At 35.1% G+C, this 25,741-nt stretch overlaps 3 protein-coding genes and 1 long non-coding RNA gene across 4 annotated transcripts; all 4 read right to left on the bottom strand.

Annotated features, from left to right (window-relative positions):
* Positions 1-664: 664 nt before the first annotated feature.
* LOC120205063 (protein LONG AFTER FAR-RED 3-like) lies at positions 665-6,357 on the bottom strand. The gene is made up of 11 exons (XM_039205006.1): positions 6,345-6,357; positions 6,129-6,252; positions 5,043-5,237; positions 4,760-4,845; positions 4,439-4,546; positions 4,203-4,298; positions 4,016-4,114; positions 3,842-3,917; positions 3,416-3,548; positions 1,330-1,486; positions 665-901 (listed from the first exon to the last, which is right to left on the bottom strand). The coding sequence occupies exons 2-11, from the start codon at positions 6,235-6,237 to the stop codon at positions 665-667; spliced, it is 1,296 nt and encodes a 431-aa protein (XP_039060937.1). The 5' UTR covers positions 6,238-6,252; positions 6,345-6,357.
* A 1,385-nt stretch (positions 6,358-7,742) lies between these two features.
* Positions 7,743-8,509, bottom strand: LOC120205108. The gene is made up of 3 exons (XR_005524003.1): positions 8,500-8,509; positions 8,199-8,365; positions 7,743-7,984 (listed from the first exon to the last, which is right to left on the bottom strand). It is a non-coding gene; the product is annotated as an uncharacterized LOC120205108 (long non-coding RNA).
* A 1,196-nt stretch (positions 8,510-9,705) lies between these two features.
* LOC120205103 lies at positions 9,706-24,272 on the bottom strand. Its single transcript, XM_039205040.1, has 3 exons — positions 24,060-24,272; positions 23,293-23,577; positions 9,706-9,765 (listed from the first exon to the last, which is right to left on the bottom strand). The coding sequence occupies exons 1-2, from the start codon at positions 24,267-24,269 to the stop codon at positions 23,341-23,343; spliced, it is 447 nt and encodes a 148-aa protein (XP_039060971.1). The 5' UTR covers positions 24,270-24,272; the 3' UTR covers positions 9,706-9,765; positions 23,293-23,340.
* Positions 20,149-23,118, bottom strand: LOC120205062. Its single transcript, XM_039205005.1, has 3 exons — positions 23,074-23,118; positions 22,920-22,968; positions 20,149-22,187 (listed from the first exon to the last, which is right to left on the bottom strand). Exons 1-3 carry the CDS (start codon positions 23,116-23,118, stop codon positions 20,149-20,151), a joined length of 2,133 nt encoding a protein of 710 aa, XP_039060936.1.
* Positions 24,273-25,741: the final 1,469 nt, after the last annotated feature.

The raw sequence follows: 25,741 nt of genomic DNA, 5'->3' as shown, positions 1-25,741 counted from the left end.
AAGTGTAAGTTTTTCTTTAACTTCACTTAGATAAGATTTAATGTATAAAAATGTAAGAAATCAAAGGGCAAGAGTATAAAAATCACCTCTTCCAATAACATTTGTACTGTCAATATGTGGGGCTGATCAGATCTTTGCTCTTTTGCTTATCATAGGCTCTCGGAAGACCATCATGATCACGAGGAAAGAAAATCTCTACATCAAAATCCAAAAGGCCCCACATTTGAAACATTTTCAGGATCTCACTGTGTATGAGCGATAGCATTAAAGCAGAACCTGAACGATGCATCAAAATCTTCTCAAACCGTAAAGATTAACTAACAGAAAAAATTCCCCATAAAAGGGTATGTCATTCAGAAGTAAATAAAAAATGATAAGATAGAAAGGCTGTCCTTCATACAGAGTGAAGATAGAGGGCTCGTGGCTCTGCTTGGTTCTTGGTCATAGATCTCCAAAAGCCCTGCGAAGAAGTTATTGGATTAACCAGTTAGAAAAACAGACGGTCACATGAACAGTTAAGAAATAAACAACTTTATATGCTCAATAGACTTGAAAATGGCATTTACCATTTGGTAAGACATTAAGTTATGAGCAAATAAAAAATCTTACAAACACCTTTCTGACGTACAAATATTTCTCTATGCTCTCCAAAAATATTCTCCCATTACGACCTGCATGACAAATTATAGTGAAAGCAGTAGCCCATGGAAAGATCGTCCAATCTTTCAAGAAAAGCATCCACCGGCAAAGGAACGGAAGAATGCGAAACGAGAGAATCATCCTCCGCTGCTATGTAAAGAGCAGTTTTCCAGAGATCAACGCCTCTATTTATACTAATACTTGTTTCCCTCTCCATATTGGATAATTCTTTAATTTGTGAAACGAAACCCTTCGTGGCCTCCTGCTCAAAGATCATTCAGAAGAAAACATTTTAGATATAAACTTTAAACAACTAACTATATCAAACTTGATATATCATTCAAACATCATTGAGCTTAACCTATCATGTTGTTCGTTCTCGTATATGTGTGACTAAGTGGGGCATAAAGACCTAAATCAAAACCTCTATCCTCCACAAGAATTAAAACTATAACATTCAAATCGAGAGTTTCCATTCCTAATCAAATTGAGAGTCAGCCATAACTTTATCAACTCTTGGCAGATGATAAAAAAACCAAAACAATGACATAGAGGATGAATAAAGTTCATGTAACATTGATTAGAAGCAATCAACTGAGTTTTAAAAAGAAATTTCCATGGAAAACTACTCAAAATCCATTAGATTAAATTAATTCTAGCATTTATCCAACTACATTCCGAAATGCATACAATAGTTTCCTCTTTACAGTAGAAAAGGAGGAGGAGGAGTACTCTAGCGTGAGAGGTATCGATTCCAGAAGATTCAAGGGCATCTTGCAAGGCGAAGTCGAAATCGGCGGACGAGACGGCGGTAAGACGGCGGAGATAACGACGTGTTTGAATGAATCTTGGAGGATTTAGGAGGAAAAGGATTGAGAATCGTTAGTGAAGAAGATGAACTCATCGTTGCTTCGTTAATGGCGACGAGAACCAGGAGTGTCTAAAGTGATAAATAATCAAATTTATTTATTTATTTTTGTACTTAATTAATTATAGAATCTGCAAAATATGTAACATATATTTTTATATAGGTTAAACTACACATTAGTCGTTGAAGTATAGGGACCCTTTCATTTTAGGCACTGGATTATTAAAACTTTTAAGAGCTAATTGCATCATGTATCCCCAAACTATGACCATCATTTGAAATTAGTCCTTAAACTTTTAAAATTCCAATTAAGTCCTCAAACTATGACTCTCATTTTAAATTAGTCCTTAAAATTTTGAACATTCCAATTTCATCCCCAAAATATGAATCTCATTCTAAATTGGTCCCTAGACTTTTAGATATTACAATTTCATCCCCAAATTCATCCAAATATGTAATCCATTTAAACCATAGTTTAACCTAATTTCCCCCCCAATCATATAATAATATAACTTGGTTTAATGATTTTATTAACAAGAGATGTGATTAGTATATACATATAATTGAGGATAAAATTGAAATATTCAAAAAGGTTGGGGACTAATTTGGAATGAATATCACAATTTAGGGATGAAAATGAAATGTTCAAAAGTTTAAGAACTAATTTAAAATGATAGTCATATTTTAAGGATAAATTGAAATGTTTAAAAGTTTAGAGACCAATTTGAAATAAGGATAATAGATTGAGGAGTATAATGCAATTAATTAAAATTTTAATTTGATCATTTTTTTAAATTTCGTATTTTGTAAATGTATTAATCATTAATAGTCGTATATATATATATATATATATATATATATATATATATATTGGGTAAATTACTCGTTGAGTACCTGAACTATTAATTTGAGTATATTTTAATACCTAAACTTTCAATTTTTTCAAAATTATACATAAACTTAGTTTTTTATTTTATTTTAATACCAGAACGTTAAAAGTTTTTGTTAAAAGTTCTTGTTTTACTCTAGTACTCGTATTCAAAATTTAACGTAAGTTTTAAAAAATTAAAAGTTTAAGTATTAAAACGGACAAAAATCCATTAGATTAAACTAATTCTAACATTTCTCCAACTACATTCCGAAATGCAAACAATAGTTTCCTCTTTACAGTAGAAAAGGAGGAGGAGGAGGAGTACTCTAGCGTGAGAGGTATCGATTCCAGAAGATTCAAGGGCATCTTGCAAGGCGAAGTCGAAATCGGTGGAAGCAGCAGCAGAGCCCGGAAAGGATCGACCACAGCGGACGAGACGGAGGTAAGACGGCGGAGATAATGACGTGATTCAATGAATCTTGGAGGATTTAGGAGGAAAAGGATTGAGAATCGTTAGTGAACAAGATGAACTCATCGTTGCTTCGTTAATGGCGACGAGAACCAGGAGTGTCTAAAGTGATTAATAATCAAATTTATTTATCTATTTTTGTACTTAATTAATTATAGAATCTGCAAAATATCCAACAGATATTTTTATATAGGTTAAACTACACATTAGTCCTTGAATTATAGAGACCCTTTCATTTTAGGCACTGGATTATTAAAATTTTAATAACCAATTGCATCATATATCCCCAAACTATGACTCTCATTTCAAATTAGTCCTTAAACTTTTAAACATTCCAATTAAATCCTCAAACTATGACTCTCATTTTAAATTAATCCTTAAATATTTGAACATTGTAATTTCATCCCCTATGAACGTATAATTTACCCAAAACTTTTTATCAGAAAAGCTAACATGACTTCTATTCCAAGAGTCCACAACATGAACCTTCTGGGATATAGTCCGACAATTTTAAGATCAAAAGCTTTCATGGATAGGCTTGGACACCACCAAGATATGTTGCATTAACCGATGCAGATCCTTCGGTAGCAAAGTCGTCCCACGAATCGGTTGACAGTACGATGAAATCAGAGAATTTTCCGTTCTATAGAGATCCCATTTCGTTCTCGAGAAAGCATGCTCCAGCAGCTGAAATCGTGTGCCTGTCATGATGAAACCAGGAAAAGCATCTGCTAAAAGCATTGGAACGAAGACCGGGGGATTTCGTTTTCTCAAAAGCACCCATGTCCGATACCCGCGTCAGTGTTCGGTACATTTCGGACATGGATATGGAGGTATGATCCTCAAATATAGGAAAAAAATCAAGCATACTTGTGACAATCATATATCCATATATATCCAACACCAATTCCAGGTATAGAAATTTAAAGCCAGTGCAGATAGAAGCAAATCATGAAAGTAAGAGTGTGCATGCTCAAAAAGAATCAAGCTGTACTGAAATAAATGCAGCCGCTGTGCCCGGGGCCAAATGCAGCCGCTGTGCCCGGGGTCAAATGCAGGGCATGCTCAATCTGAAATCATAATCAAAAAGGAGAAAACCCGGTCAAGCTGAAATTGTGTGCATGGACATGCATGGTGGAGGAAGAACTCCCGAAATTTTGACCGTTACCCTAAATCTCCGATCTCTTTTTCCATTTTTGGAGACAACAGATTCATACATATCAAGGATCAAGTCATTTGCTCTATCACCTATAGCATGGATAGCAACCTGAAATAAATTAAACACGAAGTAAGTTTCTATAACAGATAAAAGAGGCTCGCTCAAGAAAGTAAGAGTGTTATTAACCGTTGGCAACCTGAAGCCCCGACATGTCTGAAGCCATTGTCATGTTCAAAAGACTTTCGGATTCTACAACTTGTAAACCAAAATTGTGAGGGTCATCGAAATATAGCTACAATATAAGAAACAAGATAAAATCGTTACGTATTTCCATGCCTGTAACACTACCAAAGACATTTCGTGCTAGACAAATGCATGAATTTCGGACCATACATCTGCAATTTACCGAAGGTCGCACGCACAAGTTCTCACCTCATGGAAGAGAGCACTATTCGAACCGAGAGAGCTATCAGCAAAAGCTTTAACACCACCAAAGTAAATCCAATTACTCAAAGCACGGCCTGCCCTATGAATTACACTCTGATACGAAAGAAATCTTATAAATAAACCGAAAAGGAGAAGGAAGAAAATCTGAGCATAAAGTAAAACAGAATAAGGCAAAAATAAGGCAAAGAGGTGGCAAGAAAAAGTATGTATACGTACACGTAACGTAGAAGTCATTCAATGCAATTAGAAATCAAAGTAAAATATATGTGTTACATGTTGAAGAGGGAAACAGACAAGAGGTCATACGTATAACCTCGACCAGGTCTGCATTGGAAAAAATAAGCACACTCTGATTTTCATCTTCCCTGAAGAATCAGCCCATTGATACACATCTGTACAAACGAAGATTCCCACATATCAGAAGGGTTTTTTAATCTCACATATCCATGTCTGGATAAGTGCTAGGTATGGGTGTAAAATAAGAGTACTTCAAGCGGAACGAAGAGTCCGAGCAACATAGGATATCTATAATTAATTGGTTCATTTATCTGATATTTTCATTGACCCAGAAAATTATTTTAAGTGAAACCTGAAAAGTCCTGCCACGAATGCTCAACTGGTGCTCCAGGAAAATATCTCCCAAAATCAACAACTGCAGTGACACCCCTAATCAAGGCAAAACTGCTAGCTCTAAGCATGGCTTCCCTCCTTTCATCACCAGAGACCTCCGGAATCCAGGAAAGAATAAGCTCCGTTGCATCGTCAATCAGCAGACCAGTAGGTTCTGCATAGTCATGAACAAAATTTAATATAAGCAACAAGTTTGTATCCTGTTAGCTTAGTTACACATGTTACTTAGTGGGAGTGTCTGCTATACGTATGTTCATTTTTTTTCTTTTCTCCAAGTCTTTTAGCCTATTTGGAGGATCAATCACCATATCCGTGTCTAATATGCATCAAACATGAGAGAGACAAAGATATTTCAAGAAAAAATAAGTCGGAGTAACGTAGGTTACATCAAAAAAGAACCTAGGAATTCATAGCTTGACATTGCATACACGATCAAACTACAAACACATATGGGGGCACCTGTAAGCCTAAAATTCCCTGAAATAGTACGACATACTAGGATTTATTTGACTAAAAGTATGCCTGCAAAAACAGTACATCTCTTCAAAACAGTGTGTATCTAAGTTTCAGATTCTACAATGCAAAAAAGTAAGGAAAACAAATTACAGAAAGTGCTTATGTAGAATATAGACAGTCAGGAAAAACAGACAGCAGAGACTTCATTCATACATGGAGAAGCAGAACGAAATCTGTTGAGGAAAAGAGCCAAACCTTATTTTTGATAATAAGATATAAGAAATGGGCATTAAACCTATGTTCCTTGGATTCAGGTATGAGTGCCAAATAAGGGTATATGTCAGACACCGGTATGTTTAATTTTTCTTGAAATTTTTCCATGTACTTGGAGTGTCCTTAGAGGGTCATATTCCTATACCCGTGTCTTGCTATACGACGGACACATTTATTTAGAGAAAATTGAAGAGTAAGAGCAACATAGATTTAGACTATATTTTCAATTTTTGTTTAGCTATCAAGAGGGGAGCGGTTGTATTTGTTCCACCAAGCAATATCAACCCTGAAACCAGAAGCAACTAAATACACATACCTTCATTAGCTGTTCTCATAATTGTACCACCATTCGGATCTTTTGATAAATTAGTGACTCCAGCCAACTTTGGCGCCACCGAATTAGCCAAGCCCATATGACCATCCATACTTGTCAGCCAAACCTGCAAAATAAGACATCATTACCATGCTCTATATATAAATTACCCTCATGTCGACATAAATAGATATTCTCAGTCAAATTTCAGCTTCTTGCAAGATTATCAGCTGTGACCTCGTCTATCCAAGATGCCACTGGCAGTTCCCCTCCCCAAAGATCATTGTTTCATCCACCACCCAGAATCCATGAACCCCTTTTGGCATCTACAATTATTCAGAAGAACAAGGCAAGTGAGAAAGTTACATGAGATTGACAAAAGCATGTAAGAAGCAAAAACATGGGAAGTAACTTTTTTCAATTATATAACTACACCTGTATGGTCAGATTTTACCACTGTATTGGCTTCTAACTTTACAATTTTTTGGACTAAATCATAATTTTATCATTTTAAGGGGGGGCAAAATGTTTTTTACCACTAACTTCTAATTTTTAAAGGGACTGTGTGCATAATTTTACCAATTTAGAAGGGACCATGTCCCCTTCTACCCCCCTCCTAGATTCACCTCTGATCTTTGGTGGTCATATTCTTATTTTCATGTATTGGACATGAGTTTCAGACACGACACTTCAACAAAAACATAGAGTTGCAACATAGACCATGGTCATGGATAGCAATGAACAAATAGGGACAACTCTTAACTCTCTGCACCTATAAACTAAGTAAAGCATAAACATAAAACTATTCAGAAATTTGGTTAAGTGCTTACTTTTGGCATTAATGCAGATTAAATGGAACAAAAAACAAATATTTGCGGTTAACCAGAAACAATTGAAACATAAAAAAAAAACATAAATTGAAGAGAAAGAAGATACTTCGTGCTGCTTCTTTCACTCTTCTCACGACTTCGTTTTTCTGATTTACACCTTCGAGCTGTACACCTGCCATCTGTCCTACACAAGAAGATCTCAATTTTGCTCAAGTATATATCAACTGCAACAGGAAACTAAAGCAGAAACTCTCACTAGGACGTTAAAAGCAAAAAACTACCTCTCAAAAGTAAAAAAATATAGGCATGTTTTGGGAAAACATCTAGATGATTGATATGTTTGACAACGAAAGGGATATCGTATGAGATCCCTTTTCTTTTATATATGGTTAATGTCTGAGAAAGAAGAAACTTAGAGGGGCATGCCATGTAAGAATACTGAACTCTTAGTCTGCCATAGTTTTAATACCAGCATGCTAATAAGTAATAACGACACCTATGATAAAACTAAAGGGTTCTCAACTGACTGATTATCATCCCATGTTGCCATACCCTACCATGTATGAAGATCGAGCAAAGTTTCTGTCCAGGATATCTGTTCTATCTTGTAGCAACTGGCTACAAAATAGTGATGCACGACTACGAGCTTGCATGCTGGCTATAAGGATAAGGAATTCACCCACAATCATTTAGTTTTCAACAGCCCTCGCAAATGCCGTGCCGGAGAAGTGCCTGTGTTGAGCACATGTCCAACACTTAGACAACCCCCCATTCCAAGTGTCCGTGCTTCATTTACAACCGGGATTTAAAAACAGTCAAGAATGATCTCTAGTCTCTACTGTGCACAATATCAGCTCAGTGAAGGTGAAGCCATTTGAAAAAGAAATGGCACAAAGAAAAGAATATCAGTAGGTGAAATTTCAAAATCTGAAGTCCTGCAGAGATCAAGTGCACGTGAGAATCAATAAATCCGAGCACCACGATCTTTCCTTCAAGATTCAGCTCTTTAGTGCCATATCCTGACAAATACTGCATTCAAAGCTTAATACCTGAAATAAAATAAAACAAAATAAAACTCCATTAATAGAATTAAAGTCGCCATAACGGCAAAGAATAACACATTGAATTCTCATTTTGTTAAAGAAGAAAGCATAACCGCAGTAGCCAAAGAAAAAACCACATCCAAAACACAAATACATAAATGGGGTTTAAATGGGAAAAAGGAAAAAGAAAGATAAACAACCTGAAGAGAGGAATAGCTTCCAATACGAAGGATTCTACCGTCACGAATGGCCATGGAATCGGCAAAAGGAAAAGAAGGGTCGCTGGTGAAAATGACCCCATTTTTAACTATCAAATCAGCACCTAGTTTAGTCGATGGAATAAGAGAAGCTCTCCATTGCAGCCAATCTGCGGGAAAAAAAGAAAAAAAGAAGGTTATGCATCAGGATTTTAAGGAGTAACCAGTTGATGAATGGTAAAAAAGGAAGTGGAAAATGAGAAGAATGAGAAAAAAGAAGGGAAAAAGTTGGATTTTTAGTTACAATTGGAGCTTGGCAGAGGGAAGAAGACGATGGAAAGGAGAATGGCAATCGAAGCTGAAATGACAATGGGAAGATTCATGCTTCTTCTTTGTTTTTCACCGGTTTTTGCTCTGTTTGGTGATGTCATTTAAATATGGGCGTACAGATAGACAACACGTTTACCGTTTGTTGCTTGCATGGGAGATGGAAGAAAATGGCAATATTACCCTTTTAGTTGACTTTTCCCAACCCAGTTTTATATGGGGGCAGGCTATCATTTTTTAGGGTAAACTACATGTTTAGTACCTAAACTATCACTTTTATTCTGTTTTAGTACCTAAACTTTCAATTTTTTGAAAACCATACCTAATGTTTACTTTTTATTTTATTTTAGTACCCATTGTTAACTTTTTGTTTCATTTTAATACCCCACTGTTACCTTTTTTGTTTCATTTTAGTACCTAATTTTTTAACGGTGAGGTAATAAAATAAAACCAAAAATAAACGTTAGGTATGATTTTAAAAAAATTGAAAGTTTAAGTACTAAAATAGAACAAAAGTGATAATTTAAGTATTGTATAAAATATATTTTTATTAATAATTCTTAATTCAAATATAAATCAAATTCATGAAATAATAATATTATTATTATTTGTTTTTTGTTTTACTTTAATTTCACAAAATAAAAGGGAATAATTATAAGAATAATCCCTTAATAACGCCACTAATGTTATGATTCATTTTACAAGCCATACCATCCATTAAGCATAGTTTAGTAAGAAACTTTGTGCTAATTAAGCAAGGTCTCGGTTTCGAATCTCGTAAACAGAGAAGACAGTTGATCCGATTCTGAAATAATTGAGACGTGATATGGCTTAAGATCATGTCTAGATATGTCGAACAAAGGTATAGGACACGAAGACTTCGAGAAATCGAATAGTCTAATGGTAATGTTTGGGTTAAAAGAGGGTAGCTCATACAGGGATATATGTGTTGGAAACAAGTATTGGACAATGATATTGCATGGAACATGAAGCAAAATGGTAAAACTTATGACAGTTATGGCATCACACTGTGTATGAGCGAAAGCATTAAAACTAGACCTGAACGATGCGTCAAGACCTGCTCAAACCGAAAGGATTAACAAACAGAAAAAATTCCCCATAAAAGGGTATGTCATTCAGAAGTAAATACAAAATGATAAGACAGAAAGGTTGTCTTTCATACCGAATGAAGATAAAGGGCTCGTGGCTCTGCTGGGTTCTTGGCCATAGATCTTCGAAAGCCCTACGAAGAAGTTATCGGATTAACCAGTTAGAAAAACAGATGGTCACATTAACAGTTAAGAAATAAGCATCTTCTTTATGTGCTCAATGGACTTGAAAACGGCATTAACTATGTGGTAAGACATTAAGCTATGAGCAAACAAAAAATCTCTCACAAATACCTTTCTGACATAAAAATGTTGCTTTGCTCTGCCACAAACACCAAGGGATACTCATGAAAAGGATGTTGAATCTCTCTCTTCTTCTCCTTCTCCTTCTCCATTTGTGTTTTGTGAGTAATGAATGAGAAGGCAGTGAATGATGACTAGTTGTTCTAACAATAACTAAGAATTTCTTGCAAAAAAGCAATTAAAGAAAAGAAAGAAAGAATAAAGCATTTTAACATTAATACAAGTAAGGTACAAACAATAGTAACTTGAACTGAAAGATAAACTTTGGTTAAAACATCTTAAAAATTCACTCCTCTCTTTTGGTTAAAGCATTGTGCTTTGCTTATTTGCAAGGTTAACCCTTTTCCTTTTGCTAGAACTTTGGACACTTCAAACAATCCAATCGTTTTTTAAAGAATTAGATTTAAGGGTTTGAAAAACCCTTAGTAAAAAATAAAAAAATATCTATTTAATTTATTTACTATCATTTTTTTGAAGGTTTTAGAGCACAAGGTTCTTAATCTTGAGGTCGTAGAATCGAGTCTCACGGAGGGCATTTCATAATTCGGAGGTCTCCTACAGAAGCTGCTCTCAACCTGGTGTTGGGGACAGTCTACTATCTTACATCCCCTTACCCCATACATATGGGAAAAAAGGGACAGCAATTTTTGAAGGTTTTATACCAAAAAAATTGATATTAAGTTTTTAAAAAAATTATATATAAAAAACAATTGATATATAAAAAATTGTTTATTAAATTAAGTTTTTTTTACAAATATATTTACTACCATTTTTTGAAGGCTTAATAATAAAATAAGTTCCCAAACTATACCGCTTTTCACGAATAGGTGATTAATTTATTTTTCGACTCATCTAAGTGTCTAACATTACAAACGTTACCACTTTAGGTGTATCTGTTATAACGGCCATTAAAAAAGTCCGTTAAGTGACAAATGTCACAATCTAATAATTTTAAAATTTAATTTTAAAAAAATAAAAATATTTTATTTCTGAAAAGCCTCAATTTTTTTCTCCTAAAATACCAAAAAAACCCAAACTCTTAAAATTTGTTATTTTAGTCTCATTTACTCCAACCATCAAGGGGATTGCACGCGGGTTGTTCTTTTTAAATTTTTTAACAATATTTTTATTTTTAAAGAAAAATAAAATTTTAAAATTGTGACATGTGTCGTTTTATAACGGCCGTTATAGTCGAGGGGTCTAAAATAGTAGCATTTATAAAGTTAAACACCTGGATGTATCGAAAAATAGTCTAGGCACCTATTCTTGAAAAGCGGTATAGTTTGAACACTTATTTTCGTATTAAGTATTTTTTGAAATATAATTAAAGATTTAAGAAGTTAACAAATTAAAATTTTAAAATAAAAATATTTAAAAAAATAAATTACGAGATTGTAACGTATAAGTGATTGAATATTTTTTGAGTTAATTGCATCACATACACTCAAAGCATAACCCTTATTTTAAACTCATCCCTAACTTTTAAATGTTCTAAATTTATCACTAAACTATGACTATCGTTCTAAATTAGTCCTCAAACTTAATTTAGAAGGAGAATAATAGATGAAATTAGAACGTTCAAAAGTGTAAGGACTAATTTAGAATGAGAGTCATAGTTTAGGGATGAAATTGGAATATTTTAAAGTTTAAGGATCAATTTAAAATGAAAGTTATAGTTTTGGAGACACATAATACAGTTAACTCTTTTTTGATGGGGTGTAAGTGATTAGTTATAAGATTTGATATGTGGTTAATAAGTCTCACCAAATTTCATAACAAGGACTATAAGAAAAGGAAAATTGAAAGGTTGGTATGCTAAATTACTTGAAGAATATTTTCTTTGTTAAAGTCATGTGCTTTACTTAATTGTAAGGGTAAGGTAATCTCTTTTGCTTTTGCTTTTGCTATGACCGAAGATCTTTAAATAACCATTCTCTTGTTTTTCCCTTCAAAATATATAAAACATATTTTAATAAATAAATAATTATTATAAATATTTGAGGAGCGTCTGATGAGGAAAAAAAGGGTTTAAAAACTCAATAATAAAAAAATAAAAAGAATATCTTTCGAGTCTCTTGATTTTGCAGGTTATATATATATCACATATGAAAAAATATGAAGGAATATATATATATATATATCACATATCATATATGGTTATTTAAAGCCGTTTAAATTTAAATCAATTAGTATCATAACAATATAAATATTTATAATTAAATTTAAATAAAAAATCGAATAACTTGACTCGACTCGAATTTTATAAACTAAATTTGACTCGGAAAAAATATTCAAATAAAGTTTGAATCATAAAATAAGATTTGTCAACTCGACTAACTTAAATATATATTGACTCGACTCGATTGCACTCAATCGAATATTCACCTTTAGTAATGTTTTGAATAAGGGAATATTTTCGACAACATCCGATATTCCATGATTTGTATTATGTATTATCATGTGTCGTAATCGTGTAGTTTTTAGCACGTTGAATGAAAGAATTTTTTGGCACGACAAAGATAAGTTTATAAATATAAGCAATATCGACACCAGAGGCGGACCCAAGAGCCTTCGTCAGGGTTTGCAAGAGCCCCATGGGTGACTTTTGAGGGGTGACACTTGTGGAGGGGTTGCTTGGGATACCCCGGGCACTATGGAGGTTTACCCATGGATGAGGGGTTGCCCGGGATACCCCGGGCTCCATGGAGGTCCGCCCCTGATCGACACAAAGGTCAAAACATTAACACGTTGAATAAAAGATTATATATGTTTTTCTCGTACTAGTCCCCTCATTTTTTAAATTCAATTTTGTCCCCTAAATTTTAAAAGTTTTGTTGACGAAAACGGGTAAAGAAAACGAAAGAACACGAGAATTTTACGAGGTTCGACAATGTGCTTACGTCCTCGGTGCCTAGGCGGCGCTAGAAGTTTTATTCAATTATTTTAGGTCTAGGTTACATCTCTATTTATAATAGAAAACCCTGGTACATAATTACAAAATCAACCCTGTACCGTACCGCGGGGGCTGCGCCCCCATACCCCCAACACACATAATTCGTAACCCCACAACGAGACTTTCTTTGTAAGGACAGTTGATGTTCGCTTCGCTCACTCCACTCCATCTCCTGTCCTCTTTACTGGTATATTTATGAGCCATGCCTAACAAATCTCCACCTTGGCGAATATCCTGCCCCTTGGAAACTTCAATGTGGGTTGGGTTACCTTGCTTTTTTAACAACTCGAAACATTCAACAAGTCCAAGCAATGCTTGAACTTGTCTGTCGTAACTGGCTTGGTGAACATATCAGCGGCATTCTCATCAGTATGTACCTTCTGAAACAAAACCTCTCCATATGCAACCAACTCTCTGATATTGTGGAACCTTACATCAATATGTTTAGTTCTAGCACGATACACCTGATTCTTAGCCAAGTGAATAGCACTTTGATTATCACAAAGCAACTGAACTCCACCTTGTTGAACACCCAACTCCTTCACTAAACCAGTAAACCATAAAGCTTCTTTTGCATCTTCAGCCGCTGCCATGTATTCAGCTTCAGTTGTAGATAGTGCCACGATAGATTGAACAGTAGACTTCCAACAAATAGGCCCTCCACCAAGAGTAAACACATACCATGTCGTAGATCTTCTATTATCTAAGTCACCTGCATAATTTGAATCCACATATCCTACAACCAAAGGATTATCCCGCTGACTGCCAAAAATAATTCCATGTCCCACAGTACCCTTTAAGTATCGAAAGATTCACTTGACTGCTTCCCAATGTTGCTTACCAGTTTTAGACATGTACTTACAAACTTGACTAACAACATGAGTTAAATCAGGACGAGTACATACCATCGCATACATCAAGCAGCCAACAGCATTAGAATACGGAACCTTTGCCATATCTTCAGCTTCCTTATCTGTCTTAGGGCACTGTTCTGATGAGAGCTTAAAGTGATTCGCCAATGGAGTGCTAACTGGTTTCGCGCTGTTCATCGCAAACCTTTCTAGCATTTTCTCAACATAACCCCGTTGAGATAGCCGCAGTTTCCTTGAGTCTCTGTCCCTATAAATTTCCATTCCAAGAATTTTCTTTGCAGCACCTAAATCTTTCATATCAAATTCCTGACTCAATAAAGTTTTCAAACCAAAAACATCATCCATGTTCTTCGCAGCAATCAACATATCATCAACATACAGTAATAGAAAAATAAAAGAACCATCATCAAGGCTCTTAACATAGACACAACAATCATACTCACATCGGTTGTAGCCAATCTTGATCATATAGGAGTCAAACCGTTTATACCACTGTCTCGGAGACTGTTTCAACCCGTACAAAGATTTCTTCAATCTGCAAACTAAATGCTCGTTTCCAGGTTGAGTGAAACCTTCAGGTTGCCGCATGTAGATCTGCTCCTCTAAATCACCATGCAAAAAAGTAGTTTTAACATCTATCTGCTCTAAATGCAAATCCCAACTAGCCACCAATGCAAGTACTGCTCGGATTGAAGTATGTCTGACCACAGGAGAAAAGATTTCATCATAATCACTCCTTTCTGCTGTGAAAAACCCTTCGCTGCCAAACGAGCCTTGAACTTCTCCCCATCTTTTTCTGTTACTGCTGGTTTCTTCTTATACACCCATTTGCAACCAATCGGCTTCTTACCCTCAGGAAGGGGAACTAACTCCCATGTGCGATTGTGATTCAAAGACTCCATCTCCTCAACCATGGCTGCCATCCACTTGTATTTTTCCTGACTAGTAACGGCATCATGAAAAGTAACTGGATCATCACTGCTAACAGTAAGTGCAAAAGATACCAAGTCTTCAAAACCCAATCTGTTCGGAGGCTTTATATTCGTCCGTCCCACCCTGTCTCTGGCGAGACTATAATCCTGCAAATCATCCGTAGTGGAACCACCAGAAGTCGGTTGAGAAGTTTCTAGTTTCTCAACTGGAAACTGCTCGAAATCTACCACTGTCATGTCTTGCTTCTGGTGCAACATGGATTGTTCATCAAAAACGACATCTCTACTAATCACAACTTTCTTTGCAACTGGATCCCAGAACTTGAATCCTTTGACACCTTTCTTGTAACCCAGAAAAATGCACTCATTCGATTTTGCATCAAGTTTGGATCTCTCATCAGCTGGTACATGCACATAAGCAGGACAACCAAAATCCGTAAGTTATCAAAACTAACATCATGACCAGTCCATACCTCTTCTGCAACTTTCCCAGCCAGAGATGCCCTTGGCGATCTGTTGATAAGGTAACACGCCATGTTAACAGCCTCAGCCTAGAAGTGTTTGGGAAGCCCCGCATTCAACCGCAAACATCTGGCTCTTTCATTCAACGACCTGTTCATTCGTTCCGCAACACCATTCTGTTGTGGTGTCTTGCGCACTGTAAAATGCCTCTGAATCCCATGCTCCTTACAGAATTGTAGGAACTGTGAATCTGTGTACTCCGTACCATTGTCAGACCGCAAACACTTGATTTTTCGTCCTGTTTGGTTTTCTACCTCAGCTTTCCACAGCTTGAACTTCTCAAAAACTTCAGATTTCTGTTTCAAAAAATACACCCAAACTTTCTGTGAAAAATCATCAATAAAAGTAACATAGTACCTAGATCCACCCAAAGACGATGTCGTGGAAGGCCCCCATACATCAGAATGCACATAATAAAGAATCCCTTGAGTTGTGTGCTTCGCAGTCTTGAAACGGACTTTAGTCTGTTACCAAGAACACAATACTTGCAAAAATCGAGCTTACAGCTTTTGACACCATGTAACAAGTTTCTCTTGTGTAATTCTGCCATACCACGTTCACTAAGATGAGCAAGGCGCATATGCCACAATTTTGTCGTATCATCACAGGACTCAACAGAGTAAACTCCACCTGCAACGGTACTCCCTAACAATCTGTAGATATTCCCTGCAGTCATCTTGCCTTTCATCACAGTCAATGCTCATTTAACAATCCGAATGGTTTCCCTATCCTCGTCAGCCTTAGGGATAAAACCATTCTTGTGCAAAGTGCCCAAGGAATTCAAATTCTTCTTCAAGTCTGGGATATGTCGAACACCACTCAACGTCCGAACGGAGCCATCGTGCATCTTAATTCTGACATCACCAATACCAATAATATTGCAACATCGATCATCACCCAAATAAACCGAACCAGAATTAACCGGCCTGTATGTCGAAAACCATTCCCTATTTGGCGTGATGTGATAAGAACATCCAGAATCAAGAATCCAAGCATCCGTCAATTGTGTCGTTGAAATAGAAAGCATATCACCCTCACTGCAATCAGAAGTATCATCCTCGACCACGTTCACAGACTTGGATGAGCCATCACGCTTCTCATCAGTCTGCTTTTTCAACTTCGGACAGTCTCACTTCATATGTCCCGCCTCCTTGCACTTGTAACAGTGAATCGTCTTCTTATCCCTGGATTTGGATCTGGAATTCCGCTTCCCAGACCCTGCCTTCTCTGGCTTCCGTCCATGATCTCGATTACCCTTGACATATAAGCTATCGGCTTGAGAGCTTTCCCCTGCATTCTGCTTCCGCTGGTTGTGAGCCAACAAGGCTGCAGTAATCTCCTCAACGTTGATAGTCTCTTTCCCATATGTAAGAGTAGTCACCATGTGTTCGTAAGAGGGAGGCAACGAACACAACAGAATCATCGCTCTGTCTTCATCCTCAATTTTCACATCAAGCCGAGCCAGATCAGAAAAGATTTGATTGAAGACATTCACGTGTTGCGCCAAATCGTGATCGCCCTGCATCTTCAGCCCATACAGCCGCTGCTTCAGATACAGTTTTGTCGTTAAGGATGTGGACATAAACTGACTTTCCAACTTCCTCCAAATTTCATCTGGAGACGATAGATGCATGACGTGATACATGACCTCGTCCGCCAAGCATAATCGTATGGTTCCTGCAGCTCGCTGCTGCAATTCTTCCCAATCTTCCTCATCCATCGACGCCGGCTTTGTAGGTCGCAAAGCCTTCAATATCCATTGCTGCGCCAATAGATCATTCACCCTCGTTTGCCATAATCCGAAGTTACCCTGACCATCGAATTTCGCGACTTCGAATTTTGCTGCTGACATCTGATACCAATTGTTGACGAAAACGGGTAAAGAAATCGAAAGAACACGAGAATTTTACGAGGTTCGACAATGTGCTTACGTCCTCGGTGCCTAGGCGGCGCTAGAAGTTTTATTCAATGATTTTAGGTCTAGGTTACATCTCTATTTATAATAGGAACAGTTGATGTTCGCTTCGCTCACTCCGCTCCATCTCCTGTCCTCTTTACTGGTATATTTATGAGCCATACCTAACAAGTTTAAATTCGCCCGTTAATATAAAATTCCGCATCTGTCACTGATAGTAAATAAGATTTTGTCACCATTGCCCTCATGAACCCTATTTGGATCAAGAACTTCCACAGACTTTCATTCCATACAATGCTTTGGAAAGCCTGTTCACATAACGCGAACATTTCAAGTTAATGAGGACTTGTTTATTCGTTATCGTATTAATTTTTGACTCACACTAGGAACAAACCCATTAGAGAGAAGATTAGTATCAGAAATGCTTACATAAAAGCAACGCGATCGAAAATACAATCGCAACTATAATTTAAATCGCTCATTTAGACTCCTTTCGATCGCTCTCGAACATAAATTCGACGCCCCAAAATATCTCGGATACAATGCAATAGAAATTACGTCAGAAACGGAATTTAATCGGAAAAACAAATCGAATCATAAGATAAAAAGCTGAAAAACAGTTTAGCTGGTTCAAATTTAGTGAAATACCAATATTGCTCCTACGTTCGTTTTTCTCAAAGTATTGATGTCCGACACATAGATAAGGAGACATTAACTGACGATGAGCACCAAATACGTGGGAAAACTTACAGAGACAAAATGCACTCACACTCGAAAGAAAACCCGATAACTAATGCACCAGAAATCAAAATCAAGCAAGAAGTTTTAATCAATCAGAATATGAACTACAACTTTGACATCAATTACTGAGATGAAAAACTGAATCAAAGGCTCACAGGCATAACAAAATTCAAGATCGAATTCGGGACTAGTCGAAATGTAAATCGAAAAACAACAAAAGGGGATCCTTATTTCCATACAAACAAACAAAAATCATTCAAAACGATTCAAACGATTCAAAAAAAAAATGAAAATTTCAAGAATTCTGATTAAAAATACAGAAAAAGTCAAACTTTGACAGCAAAGCAATGATTTTCAACACACAAACAGGGTAAATAAGAAAAACCCAGATTTAAGATAACAACTTGGGAAGTGAATATGCTGTATTTTAAAGCTTATGAGCTCAAAAACCCCATGCTCATACTTTAATGACATTTGCATGGCATAAGCCATAAAACATGGGGAAAAAACTTTAAAAAAAACCCAAGTTTTTAATTACACCATATGCTGCTTAGAGAGAGAAACTTACAGCAGTAAAGGGTGGGATTGATTGAAGTCTCTGTGCCTGAAACTTGGGGTTTTAAATTTATAATTAATGGAGGAGCTAGTCAATGTCAATGGTGGGGTTTAATTTTGAGGATAATTTATAAATTTCATCACTAAATTTTACTCTCTCTCTCATTTTACTCACTGAACTTTAAAAGTTTTAATTTTTCACTAAACTTAATATACTGAATTTTTTAGTCACCCATCATTAAACAGTTAACAGCGTCAAAACAATATTTTTTTAAGAAAATAAAATTTTCACAAAAATGACATCGTTTTGTATCTACATAAAAACCTATTTATAACGTCGTTAGTAATAAAATGACTGAGTGAGTAAGTGGCCAAAGAAACCCAATATATTAAGTTCAGTGAAGAAATTAAAAAAAAATTAAAGTACAATAAGTGAAATAAGAGAGACAGTAAAATTTAGATATCAAATTTGTAATTTACCCTAAGTTTAATCGAAAAAGAAAAGAATAAAGTGAATCTATTGGAAATTAAGTTCAATTTAAAGTACAATATTCATTTTCCTTTTTTGAATGGAAAATTTTGCTTTACAAGATTCTTCCCAGAAGCCACAAGGTACAATAAGTCTTCAAATTAGTTTAGAAATATCAATTGTTTTCAATTAAAAATGCTAATTAAGTATTATTTTGATTATTTGATTGTTCAGTATTAATGATTTTTTTTATTTACAATACATGGTGTCATGATACAACGTTATCACATGGTATCTGTACAATTTTTAAAGTAAAACATTGAAAATGCATATGTATTATGAGATGATTTAGGAGCACGTGGTTCAAATTTGACAAAAAATGAACTTAAAATGAATGAGGAATTGAATGAATAATGATATCAAGGACTAAATCGTAAAACAGTCAAAATACTAATTCAAGTTTTTGAATAAATCGAAATTTCAAAATTTCAAATCAACTTGAACTCGAAAACTGAATTGATAATTCGAGTTGACTCGAATAACTCAAAATTATAAAAAGAAATTTGATTTTCGAGTCGAGTCAAGTTTTGCTCACCCCTACTTTCTATTCGAGTTATAGATATATACATATATGTTTATTATTTGATCCATATATTTTATAAAAATTAAAAGTTTAAATACTAAAACGGAGTAAATTTTATAGTTTGGGTACTAAACACGTTAAGTTTTTAACAGTGAGATACTAAAATGAAACAAAAATTCAACGTTAGGTATAATTTAAAACAAATAAGTTTAGATACTAAAACAAACTAAAATTGATAGTTTAGGTACTAAATACATAATTTACCCTTAAGTATGTTGTGCCCAACATTAACATTCATTTATAAATTACTTTGCGGGTTGAATGTGTAATAAAAACTGTGTAAGAAATATTCTTAAATTGACATTCAAATCAAATCATACAAATCCAAATAAATTGACATTGAAACATAATCACACAAATCCATTAATCACACACTAATAACACTCATAGATAAAGCTCACTCAAAGTTTTCCAGCCCTCGAAGCAGTAGGAACGAAATGCGAAATCCTTTGAATTCTGTAACACCTCTAAACCTTCCATTTTGAGCCAAACACATCTACAATCATCAACACCATTGAAGTTAATGTCAATGGATGCAAATAAGACAATGCCATCTCAGCAATCAACCATAACAATGGCTCTATGATTACCTGAACAACTTACCCGAACATTTTAGATGAGTATAGGCCAACGAAATTCGAAGTGAGCAATATAGTTGCACGTAGACTCAGTACACTTGAGAATTTCTCTTCGGCAACGCTGACCGCATGAGGAGCAGTTAGGGTAGTCCTCAGCCGTCCTATGAAACTGAACATCATGATGATGTCCGTGAAAAGAATAAGGCAATGTGATCCCATCCTTGAGAAATGGAAATTCTCCAAGAATACAATCGGGATGAGCAGAAGTATCACAGATGGAACAACAATAATACCAGAGGCTCGGGTCTCTTTTTACTTCACATATATCACAATGAAGATGCTTTGAATAATCATTATCATCGTGATAGGTGAGGTTCAGCTGGTGTTGATCAATTTTGTGAACAGCTGATTGTGGTAATGATAAGCATTTGAAATCCAAAGCAAAACTGCACTTTCCACATCTGAATGCACCTTCTTCACCTGGGTCAGCGCCACAACCATTGCATCGCTCCCTGCATTTGATATCATAAAACAACAAGTGCTCGTGTCCTTGAAATTCAATCACGTCAGGTACTTCAGCACACCTTAAACAAATGTAGAATCCTCTGATAACGTAGAAGAAACCGCTACAAGGTCGTTTGCACAAGTCACACCGCCCGAAGCTTGTGGAGTCGAGAGTGGCAGGAGATCGACGAAACCAATGACGCTTTACTCTTGGCAGCTCGGCACAGTTTTTGTGGAGATAGAAATGGCATTCTGATTCAGAACAATAATAAAACAGAGTTGAGACAGGTAGCATGCACCCATCACATCTTCTATCAGTTTCCTCCTCCATCTTGTCTGCTAACACCATGCAATGACCTTCATGGCTGAAATGTTCAATCTTTGTGGCTTCCCCATCTTCGCTCACCTCAACAACGCGAGTGATGGAAGACTGCGTAGACTCAGCTGAACTTCCATAGAGCTCCTCGCATTGGCTTTCTCGCTCAACCACCTCGTAAAATCTGTCATCCTCCAAGGCACAATTAACGTGAACAATGTACTTGCAACCAGACTTCACACAAGAGTAACTCCCACGGTCAAGCTTCACTTCATTGAAGCAAATCTTACAATCTTGCTTTGTAAGATCTTGTGTTTCAAGAAAATATTTGTGAGAAAGACAATGATCATGTCGTGAAAATTTGATAATACGTGGGAGTGAAATGCAATCTTTGTGGACTGTGATGCTGCATGTAGAACATGTATAAGACATATAGTTCCCCTCAGTACTACATGCATCACAAATGAATTGACTTCTTCTCCAAAATAATGTGAATGAGTGTTGATGGTGGCTTTTAACTTCAACAATGGATCTCGGCCAAACACATATAATATTGATATTAAAATTACAAAGAGAACAATAATAAAAATATCCAGGATGTTGCTTTTGGCATAGCTTGCAAAAGGAATCAGTCACATTAGAGTCAAGAAAAAGAGAGTGTATTAGATGGGAAGGGTGATGAATTTTAGCAGGTAACTCATCAAAGCATTTTTTATGGAAAACAAACGATGGGCATTGAAAACAAAAGTAAAAAGCATCTATTAATGGTTGATGACACCAAAAGCAGTTGAATCTTTTGAATTCATCCATGGGACTTGGAATGAAGGTCAATGGATGTGGGTGGAAGTCATGTTTGGACTCTTGGTTGACTTTACTAAATGAAGAAGACAAATCAGCGCATTTGATGTCAAGGGAAAAGTAACAATTACGACATTCATAAAAGAACATGTTGCGTTTCTCCTTGCATAATTCACAACCATATACCTCATCACCAGGATATGGCCTTTCTCGAAGAAAAAAATCAGAGTGCTTGGGATGGAGAGGGTGACTGGAAATTCTCTCGGGTGCGAGGGCACAGTTGAGATGAAGGTGATAATTGCAGGGTGGACAACTAAAGTATGGATCTGAAATCACATCCCCACAGGCTGAGCAGTAAGCTTTCTCACCTTCAGTGCTTTGATCTTCCACAAACACCAAGGGATGCTCATGAAAAGGATGCTTAATATCTCTTCTTCTCCATCTCCATTTGTGTTCTGTGAGTAATGAATGAGATGGCAGTGAATGATGACTTCTTGTTCTAACAATAAATAGGAATTTCTTAAAAAAAAAAGTATTTCTAACATTAATCTTGGCAAGTAAGGTACAAACAAGAGTGACTTGAATTGAAAGCTAAAGTATCCTAAAGACTCACTCTTCTCTTTGGTCAAAGCATTGTGCTTTGCTTATTTGCAAGAACAACCCTTTTCCTTTTGCTAGAACTCATAACAATTAAAAATTTTCAATAGCTTCTCCATAATTTTATACGTATAAATTATAATTATGAATATCTTGAAGAGTAATTAACAAAAAATTTAGTAATAAATTACAATAATATATAAGTGAAAATAAGGTATATATGCAAAAATAAAAATTAAAAAAATTAAAAGCTTGATATGCTAAAATTAAAAGCTTTGCATCAAACTGTTTTTTTTTCCTCAAATAGTATAATGATTAAAATATTTCTATGAATTTTCATTCAAATATTTACAATTTAATATTAAAGTTTAATATGCTAAACAAAGCAAACAAGGTAATACAATATTCTCATACTAATTTTACGTAATGTTATTTCCAAAGATAATCTTATATTTCATGGACCAAGCACCCCCATAATAATTAAAGACTTAGTTTGACCAAAAAAAAGTTTAGGTAGTTAAAGCAAAAAAAAATGACATAATTTAAGTAATTTTTTGTTTTAAGCCTTGTTTAAATTTTCAGGATCTCACTGTGTATGAGCGAAAGCATTAAAGCAGAACCTGAACGATGCGTCAAAACCTGCTCAAACCGTAAAGATTAACTAACAGAAAAAATCCCGCATAAAAGGGTATGTCATTCAGAAGTACATACAAAATGATAAGATAGAAAGGCTTCCTTTCATACAGAGTGAAGATAGAGGGCTCGTGGCTCTGCTTGGTTCTTGGTCATAGATCTCCGAAAGCCCTACGAAGAAGTTATTGGATTAACCAGCTAGAAAAACAGATGGTCACATTAACAGTTAAGAAATAAACAACTTCTTTATATGCTCAATAGACTTGAAAATGGCATTTACCATTTGGTAAGACATTAAGTTATGAGCAAACAAAAAAATCTTACAAATACCTTTCTGACATACAAATACTTCTCTATGCTCTCCAAAAAATTCTCCCGTTACGACCTGCATGACAAATTATAGTGAGAGCAGTAGCCCATGGAAAGATCGTCCAATCTTTCGAGAAAAGCATCCACCGGCAAAGGAAAGGAAGAATGCGAAACGAGAGAGTCATCCTCTGCTGCTATGTAAAGAGCAGTTTTCCAGAGATCAACGCCTCTATTTATACTAATACTTGTTTCCCTCTTGATATTGGATAATTCTTTAATTTGTGAAACGAAACCCTTCCTGGCCTCCTGCTCAAAGATCATGCAGAAGAAAACATTTTAGATATAAACTTTAAACAACTAACTATATCAAACTTGATATATCATTCAAACATCATTGAGCTTAACCTATCATGTTGTTCGTTCTCGTATATATGTGACTCTAAGTGGGGCATAAAGACCTAAGTCAAAACCTCTATCCTCCACAAGAATCAAAACTATAACATTCAAATCGAGAGTTTCCATTCCCAATCAAATTGAGAGTCAGCCATAACTTTATCAATTCTTGGCAGATGATAAAAAAAACCAAAACAATGACATAGAAGATGAATAAAGTTCGTTTAACATTGATTAGAAGCAATCAACTGAGTTTTAGAAAGAAATTTCCATGGAAAACTACTCAAAATCCATTAGATTAAACTAATTCTAACATTTCTCCAACTACATTCCGAAATGCATAAAATAGTTTCCTCTTTACAGTAGAAAAGGAGAAGGGGGAGGAGGAGGAGTACTCTAGCGTGAGAGGTATCGATTCCAGAAGATTCAAGGGCATCTTGCAAGGCGAAGTCGAAATCGGTGGAAGCAGAAGCAGCGCCCGGAAAGGATCGACCACAGCGGACGAGATAGAGGTAAGACGGCGGAGATAACGACGTGTTTGAATGAATCTTGGAGGATTTAGGAGGAAAAGGATTGAGAATCGTTAGTGAAGAAGATGAACTCATCGATGCTTCGTTAGTGAATCAAACTTATTTATTTATTTTTTGTACTTAATTAAAAGATATAGGGACCCTTTCATTTTAGGCACTTGATTATTAAAACATTTAAGAGTTAACTGCATCATATATCCCCAAACTATGACTCTCATTTCAAATTAGTCCTTAAACTTTTAAACATTCCAATTACATCCTTAAACTATGACTCTCATTCTAAATTAGTCCTTAAATTTTTTAACATTCCAATTTTATCCCCAAACTATGAATCATTCTAAATTAGTCCCTATACTTTTAGATCTTCCAATTTCATCCCCAAATTCATCCAAATATGTAATCCATTTCAATCATAGTTTAAACTAAATTTTTTCCAAGCATATAATAATATAACTTGGTCTAATGATTTTATTAACAAAAGATGTGATTAGTATATACATATAATTTAGGATAAAATTGAAATATTCAAAAAGCTTGAGGACTAATTTAGAATGAAGATCACAATTTGGGGATGAAAATGAAATGTTTAAAAGTTTAGGAACTAATTTAAAATGATAGCCATATTTTAACGATGAAATTGAAATGTTTAAAAGTTTAGAGACCAATTTAAAATAAGGGTCATAGATTGAGGAGTATAATGCAATTAATTCAAATTTTAATTTGATCATTTTTTTAATTTCGTCTTTTGTAAATGTATTAATCATTATATATATATATATTATTGATTTCAAAATCAAAAAGTATTTTTTATTTTTTTTATTTAACGTAACATTTTTTTCATCTTATCTTTTTTATCAAAGAATTTCACTAAACTATAGGGGTCATTTTAGGCATTAAGCCTTTATTTGTAATAAAAAAACTTTTGGGTAAATTACTCGTTGAGTACCTAAACTATTATTCTTAGTCTATTTTAATACTTAAACTTTCAATTTTTTCAAAATCATACCTAAGATTAGTTTTTTGTTTTATTTTAATACCATACCGTTAATAGTTTTTGTTAAAAGTTTTTGTTTCATTTTAGTACTCATGTTCAAGATTTAACGTAAGTTTTGAAAAAAATTAAAAGTTTAAGTACTAAAACGGATCAAAATTGATAGTTTAGATACTACACGCATTAAGTTTTTAACAGTAGGATACTAAAATAAAATAAAAACTAAAAGTTATATATGATTTTGACAAAAATAAAAGTTTATGCACTAAAACGGGTCAAAACTGATAGTACTAAACGTATAATTTACCCAAAACTTTTTATTAGAAAAGCAAACATAACTTCTATTCCAAGAGTCCACAACATGAATCGTCTGGGATATAGTCCGACAGTTTTAAGATCAAAAGCTTTCATGGATAGGCTTGGACACCACCAAGATATGTTGCATTAACCGATGCAGATCCTTCGGTAGCAAAGTCGTCCCACGAATCGGTTGACAGTACGACGAAATCAGAGAATTTTCCGTTCTATAGAGATCCCATTTCGTTCTCGAGAAAGC

This window comes from Hibiscus syriacus, unplaced genomic scaffold (assembly GCF_006381635.1).
Source record: "Hibiscus syriacus cultivar Baekdansim isolate YM2019G1 unplaced genomic scaffold, ASM638163v2 tig00012104_pilon, whole genome shotgun sequence".
NCBI lineage: Eukaryota > Viridiplantae > Streptophyta > Magnoliopsida > Malvales > Malvaceae > Hibiscus > Hibiscus syriacus.
This window is presented reverse-complemented; position numbering and strand designations above follow the sequence as displayed.

Excerpts from the sequence above, each read along its gene's own strand:
- LOC120205062 (XM_039205005.1), bottom strand. The coding sequence starts at position 23,118 with ATGACCAAGAACCAAGCAGAGCCACGAGCCCTCTATCTTCACTCT. Across the intron at positions 22,969-23,073 it reads GAGCCCTCTATCTTCACTCT|GTTTTGACGCATCGTTCAGG; the intron begins GTATGAAAGGAA and ends CGGTTTGAGCAG. Across the intron at positions 22,188-22,919 it reads AATGCTTTCGCTCATACACA|AACACAAATGGAGATGGAGA; the intron begins GTGAGATCCTGA and ends CATTACTCACAG.
- LOC120205063 (XM_039205006.1), bottom strand. The coding sequence starts at position 6,237 with ATGGATGGTCATATGGGCTTGGCTAATTCGGTGGCGCCAAAGTTGGCT. Across the intron at positions 4,547-4,759 it reads AGACCTGGTCGAGGTTATAC|AGTGTAATTCATAGGGCAGG; the intron begins GTATGACCTCTT and ends CTTTCGTATCAG. Across the intron at positions 4,115-4,202 it reads CAGACATGTCGGGGCTTCAG|GTTGCTATCCATGCTATAGG; the intron begins GTTGCCAACGGT and ends AATTTATTTCAG.
- LOC120205103 (XM_039205040.1), bottom strand. The coding sequence starts at position 24,269 with ATGAGTTCATCTTCTTCACTAACGATTCTCAATCCTTTTCCTCCTAAA. Across the intron at positions 23,578-24,059 it reads TCGATACCTCTCACGCTAGA|GAGGCCAGGAAGGGTTTCGT; the intron begins GTACTCCTCCTC and ends ATCTTTGAGCAG.